The 6,960-nt window shown below is 48.9% G+C and overlaps 1 protein-coding gene across 1 annotated transcript in view; it reads right to left on the bottom strand.

Moving 5' to 3' along the window:
- The window catches only part of usp32 (ubiquitin specific peptidase 32), a gene marked incomplete at its 3' end in the record, with an annotated part of 37,430 nt that extends 30,977 nt beyond the window's left edge, over positions 1–6,453 (bottom strand). Inside the window, exon 1 of the mRNA XM_080844727.1 lies at positions 6,328–6,453. Coding sequence (XP_080700853.1) covers positions 6,328–6,385 — 58 coding nt within the window. The 5' untranslated portion in view covers positions 6,386–6,453. The remainder of the gene's footprint in view (positions 1–6,327) is intronic.
- Between the last annotated feature and the right edge of the window lie 507 nt (positions 6,454–6,960).

The following is a 6,960-nucleotide window of genomic DNA, read 5'->3' as shown; positions in this document are numbered from 1 at the left end:
AGCGCTGACGCCCGTTCTGCCACTGTGTCGAGCAGGCGGGAGGCTGCTGAGCAAACGCGTTCTGTGATGAAAGGTCACCGCCACCTCGGCAGATCTCTCTAATCCTGCTCCAGGACCGAGTTACGATGGCAGACAGGGGCTGCAGTCAGCACTCCCCCTCACTGTGCAGGCACACACAAGCAGGCACACACACACACACACACACACACACACACACACACACACAGACACACAGACACACAGACACACAGACACACAGACACACAGACACACAGACACACACACACACACACACACACACACACACACACACACACACACACACACACACACACACACACACACACACAGCCTGTATTTAACCTGCACACCTACGTGAGGCCATCACTACCACTACCTATGTCTGCAGGCCCTCCAGAGTCCTTAGAGTACCATAACCCACACAACTCACGGAGCCCTTTGTAAAGGCACTCCGTCTGGGCGATGGGTCACACTGAGGCAGATGGCTGGGAGCACCTTGAGGCTGTACAGCGCAGATGATTTAGCCTCTCCCATTCTCTGGCCATTTTCACATCTCCTTTTTTTTTCACGACTGGTTTTCACCTTTGATTTGCAGTGCACCCGCCTTGCTTCTCACCTTGATCCTGACCACCATAACACTAAAACCTCCCTCCCCCGACAGATTTTAAGAGCCCTGGAGGCAGCACGACAAAGCAAGGCGAAGGGGTGTGAGTGAACTCTGGGGCACGGGGTGTCCTTGTGGGCTTCAGCGCGCAGTGGTGGGCAGTGGTGCATGACTGTGCTTGTGGTACTGCAGGAGCCACCGGAGTACAAGGGCTGGCTGCTACTCTGCTGCAGTGTGAGGAGGGGAGTGCATGGGATAGCAGACAGAGCTGTACCACATATGTCAGACAGAAGAGTGTCACAGAGTAGAGAAGACAGAGTCAGAAAGAGATATACAGACAGAGAGAGAGAGAGCAGGAATGACAGAGAGAGAGAGAGAGAGAGAGAGAGAGAGAGAGAGTAAGCAGAAGTGTCAGAGACAGAGAGAGTGAGAGGGATGACAGAGATGGAGACTGTGGGGACGGATCCTCTCTGGAGGCAACATGCACGTGACGCCACCACACCACCACACACACAAGGGCTTCTCCATGCTGCTAGCGCTTTCCCCCTCTTTTGTTGGCCTGTACGCATCATCTGTTTACGCTGTTCCCCCCTGTGAACCGTGTGATTATGACAACTGGCATCAGGGCACCCAAAGAGGCTTCATACCCAACAGAACTGACACAGCACTTTGACATTCCTACCGGACGGCGGCGACAAGCGCGTGCACGTTCAGCGGAAGCTGCGCCGGGCCGCATCGGACGAGTCCCAGCTGCATGCCGAGAGCTCAGTGAGTGGAAATGAAAACATCCGGGGCCATGCTCCCTTTGAGCTCTCACGCCCCCGCCCCGCCCCAGCCCACCCCCCCTCAGGAGCCACAAGGACAGCCACCAGGTCAACCGCCTACCGCAGAGGAGAGGTAAATATTAACCACTCTCACATGCTGGGAAGGAAAGGGCCGTTCAAACGCTAGTGTCACGGTGCGCGCTCAAACACACACATACGCACACGCGCACACACACACCCACACACACACCCACAAACACACAAACACAGCAGGTCTGGGGTGTTATGTGCCTACGACAGTGGAACAAGGGCGCAAGAGGGGAGATTGAGGAAGTAGTTTAGAGTTCAAGGAGGTCATCTGCTGTTACTTTAAGGGTGTGAAGGGTTGAGGTCTTCCTTGCGTGGTAAATGGGAAGGAAGAGAGACTGCACGAGTCCCTCGTCTCACACTTATCTATCCATCATCTCATACAGGAGGATGGAGGAGACATGGTGGTGAACCTAGGAGCAAGGGCGAAGTCAACACACCGTCCCGTACGTGCACATACACACATACCCCTTCCACACAAAAAGTCACAGGGTTATCCTTTCCCACCACACACACACACACACACACACACACACACACACACACACACACACACACACACACACACACACACACACACACAGGTCAGACTACACAGCAGGGTATCTGGCCAGCCTATCTGGTTACGTTTTGTTAATATGTCTCCAGAAGTCCTGATGTGACATTACATTTTAATAGATCAACAGAAGAGAATGCAAAATCCACTCTGCCCTCCCTGTTCCGCATCTCAGCAGAGGCGACGCCATTAAAAAATGAGACACCAAGTTAGACATCCAGGCAAGATGAGGGAGGATCTGCGACTCAGCGAAGCAGTGCTGATGAGCAGTGCACCAGCCTTCTCTTCCTCTGGGTTGTTAATGGTCAATTAGACGAGGCACATTAGCATGTTTTGGAAGCGCACTTTCAGAGAATGCTGGGGTGAGAGAAAAATCTGCAAATCATAAGGACCGGCTCTGATCAGCTCCAGAGATAGAGGGAGACCACAGCTATTAATGCACGACCAGAAAAGGCATCCACAATTGCTTGCGCACACACGTGCACACACACACACACGTGCGCACACACACACACACACACACAGACACAAAGATTTGAATTACTGAAATAATTTTCAGTTGCTGATCACTCTGTGAGTGAACAGAAAAACTCATCAGGACCAAATTAAAAGATCAAAGTCCAAAGTCAAAGGGACGTCTGAAACAGGCCAGTGTGGCTGTGCCTGATATGGCCAGAACAATCAGCTCAGCGGCAGGCATACAGGAAGAAGAAGAAAGCCACTGGGACATGGGGAACTGGGGAAATGCCCATTGAACAGAAATGAAGCTCAGAAACGGCCTTTTATAAACAGCCTCCACTGTAGCCATTTGTGGTGTTTGCAAACATCCAATCTAAAAGCGCACAGTCCACTGTGCAAGTTGGTTTGGTTTGTTTCGAATAAGCCTGGGCAGTAGCAATACCTCACGAGTGCTAACACCGCCGTCTTAGTCACAGACTAAACAGCGCTCATGAAAACGCAAAGGGAAGAAAAAAGGGAAAATGTCAAATTACACCAGAGAGGAAGAAGTCATTGACAGAAAATGGCTTTGATATGACAGCTACTGGCGCAGACCGCATAATCCCACGGCTGAGGCTTCACAGGCCTTTTGATTTTTCTTTTCTGTATTTTTCCTCTCTCCTCACACCTCCAAACTTCAAAGTCGATCACCTTGAGGAATAAGTGGCACATCCACGAGGCTCAGGGTGTCTTCATCAAGGCAACCGTCTCCCTGACGTTAAAAACTAATTCAAACGATCGCCTACTAGAAAATGTGACCTACTTTTGGAGCTCCCCCTCCACCCCACCCCAACCCGCACAACTGCCGAACATGTAGGTCTGTAGGTTGAGGTGATCTTCTGATACCGAGCGCGCAGAGGAGGGTGGTGACATTCTTTGGGTGATGAAGAGCAAAAGCACTGACCCACGCTGGTAGGGATCATAAATGAATGCAGATGCGTCAGGTCCAAGATCTCATTATCTCGTCCGGAGCTTGATGTCTCTCACCTCGGCGAACCCATCACCACACATCCTGGATTGATGAAACGACTCTGGTTATGGCAACCTGCAGAGAGCACAGTGGGGCGAGCCAAGGACACGGGCAGAAGGCACGTCACGTAAACATCCAACACAACTCTAAAAGCCGACACCAGTCACGTTATTATCTTTCTTTATGGGGCAGCCAGTACGAAGTCATTCATTGTTCTCACAAAACCATTCCTGCCAATGGACGAGAATGGACTAAAATAGCCAGGATAAACAAAGCCATTCCTATTGCCATTTGGAGACACTGCTCGTATTGTGGGGTCGTGATGCAATTTATCTGCATTCTTGGACACCAGAACCACAACTAGGAGAGCGAGCCACTGCAATGTAAGCAGAGCCAGGAACAATTGGGGTGTTTCAGGGAGCTTCACACCAGCCAGCTATTTCTCTCTCTCTCTCTCTCCCTCGCTCTCCTTCTCTCTGTTCCTTTCTTCTCCACTCCTCGCAAAAACAAACACGTCTCTGTCAGAGGCAGTTCCATTCTCCATAAGTGAAGTGACGGGGGGAAAGACAGGGTGACACGTTCACTACAATGCCACTCCATCAAGCTTCAACACAACCTGAAATAACCTGGGCCTGGCCACATCAAGTAAGCAGAACTGAAATCAACAGCGACGGAAAGAGAAGGACAAGAAAAAAGAACATCACAAGGTGGGTAGTGGGGAGAGAGGTCACAGAGTATGTATATCTCTATGTGCCTGTGCGTGTGTGCGTGTGTGCGTGTGTGCGTGCGTGCGTGTGTACATGAGGAACATAAAAATATGCCATGCAAAAGTAACATTCCCAATGCAAATGAGACACCTCTTTGTGTCAAGCTCTCACAAGCGAACAGAGTGGACAAACCCCACACATGCTCCTGTATGGCCATGTCTAGGCTGAGGCATTCACGACACACAGCAGCTGATGATCAAGGCTGGGCTCCCATGCTCGCTCGCTTTCGCCTCAGACGCAATATTGCTTCTGCATGCAAATGTGGACGGCGTAAAGCAACAGCCTTTTCCCCCCTTTTCAGATGGAGCTGGGAGAAGATAAGCAATGCTGACACTGCAACTCCCCAGATACAGGTGCCAATCTGACAGCTCCTCTCAAGCTTCTGGTCCACCTTGCTCTGTCCCCCCATCCACACTCACACACACACACACACACACACACACACACAAACACACACACACACACACACACACACACACACACACACACACACACACACACACACACCACACACACACAACACACAACACACACACACGTGTGTCCTCTGTGCATCGGTGCATTGGAGAAGCTGTATGTTGCTCCAGTGCTGCAGACACTGGGGGATGGCTGCCAGTGTGCATCAGTGAGCCCACATCCTTCTGTTGTCTGCTGAGGCTCTCAAGAAGCAGCACAGCACAACCTGAAACACACACCTGTGTCCAAGCCTCCAGTCATATCAGCAATACCAGGGTGTGTGTGTTTACTTTCTATAGGCACCACTGACGCATAGCATTAGAACTACACCTTCCATAAATGATAGAGGTGTGACAAACATATGAATAGGCTAGCCTTGTTTCCAAAGGGAAACAGAGCAGGTTATGAGGAGGTTTCATATACACATCCACAGAGGAAATGTTGGAATCTTTTTTATACAATGTTAAAACGTCCAGTGTTAATTGTAGAGAACATTGGAGGATGTTTGGCGATAAGACCAATTCTGGTAAATAAATATATGCTGTAGGCCTATGCTGCTAGCTTTTCTTCCTCCACTGTGCCAGTCAAACTGTTTCACTCTGACGGCATTTCAGATGAGACTTTAACAGGTGGGTCAAAGTTTAGTTTATACTGGCTTGGGGTCAAAGTACAGAAGGTATGTGGTTATAACATCATGTGGCGCCGTCCATGATATGGATTTTAAAATAACACAAACATGGTGACAATGAAAACATCAGACTACACGAAACTATAACTACTGAGCCATGTCCATGCCCATCCATTATCTCACACTTTCCAAAGTCAGATTGCTGAAACAGCGTAACATAGAGTGGACAACGGTAGCCTACAGGTGCGCTCCACCATCAGCTATCCCGTTACGGCGCACGGGGTAAGAAGGTAGGTTGCCTCTGAGAAACGATTTCAAAGCAGCTCAGTTACATGGTGATGGTCGAAGACAGAAATGTCCAAGTTAGTATAAATCTACACAATAGCTGTATAAAAACGAAAAAACTGCTGAAGATCCATAGAGACTTGTTTTTCTTGATAATCATTGTCACGTTTGTCAGGAACTGACTGAAATAGACAGTAGCTCCCAGACTAACGGTAAGTGACATAAATGTTACAATCACTGCATCTTGCACTTACAACCCTTGGGGTGTAGGCTTACAACCACAGAACTAGTTTGTACTTCTTTGACAAATAGGTGCCAGCTTCCAAGCTGAGTCAAATCACTTGGTGTGAAATTGCTTAAGCTGACAGGCAGTTTTTTTTTCTATGTTTCAAATACAGACTGGTGATCTTGGTTAACGGGTGCGTAAGACGGCTCGAGTACAGCTTCAAGGGGCGAGATCACGCTCACATTGTAAATTGTGCCTAGACTACTGTCCACTTGCAAGCTTGTTAGCTAGCTAGTAAGAAGACTAAGGCTGACAGCATATCAACATGGCAAGCAGTCTAGGCTGCTGACTGCTAATTCGTCTGACACCGTTAGCTAGCATCCCAATACATGTAAGTAGGTGGCTAGCAAGTTTGCAAGAATCTGCTAGCGGCGTAACATTTACTATTATGGTTGACGTGCCTACCTCTTTTGACAGCCTCGTCGTACGAAAGGAAGCCTATCCTTGACTCTTTGGCTCCCATTTTGCCCTCATTTCACTGCAGTATGAAAAAATATGTGGTGTGCAGCTCAATGCCTGTTGCCGTCTCCGTGTTGCGTGTGATCGATAGCAGCTCAGTTCTGTACTCCTGTTTTCACCGAATGACGCCTCTTTTGGCCGACGCCTCCATGCTTGGTCACATGACCTTCGCACTGTACTGTCACCTGACCAGATTAGCGACTCTTCAGGTGGCTTTGGAGTTCTCGAGGCTAACATTAAGCAGAATTCTGTTTTGTACTTTTCCCTACAGAGATTTTAAGGGAGATTTGTAGTAACGTTGTGGACTTGTAACTGCGTGAACCTTTAAATCGACTATGCATGGTTCACAACGTAAGCATGGATGTTGAGGTTCCGTTTTCGGATGGGATTATCGGTTCGTCTCAAGTGGGCTACATTGCAAATATTGTGTCTATTACAGGCTAAACGCGGTTTTTCCACAGACCTGACTTAATATAACATATCGTAGACATGCTGTCTATGAATGGGCCACAAAACGGTTATGTTATGGTTAGTATACGTCAATACGTAAAAACTCTTGGTATCCTAGGTTCCGATTGA

This window comes from Sprattus sprattus, assembly GCF_963457725.1.
Source record: "Sprattus sprattus genome assembly, chromosome: 9".
NCBI lineage: Eukaryota > Metazoa > Chordata > Actinopteri > Clupeiformes > Clupeidae > Sprattus > Sprattus sprattus.
The sequence above is the reverse complement of the archived record's forward strand: the minus strand, read 5'-3'. Positions and strand labels throughout refer to the sequence as shown.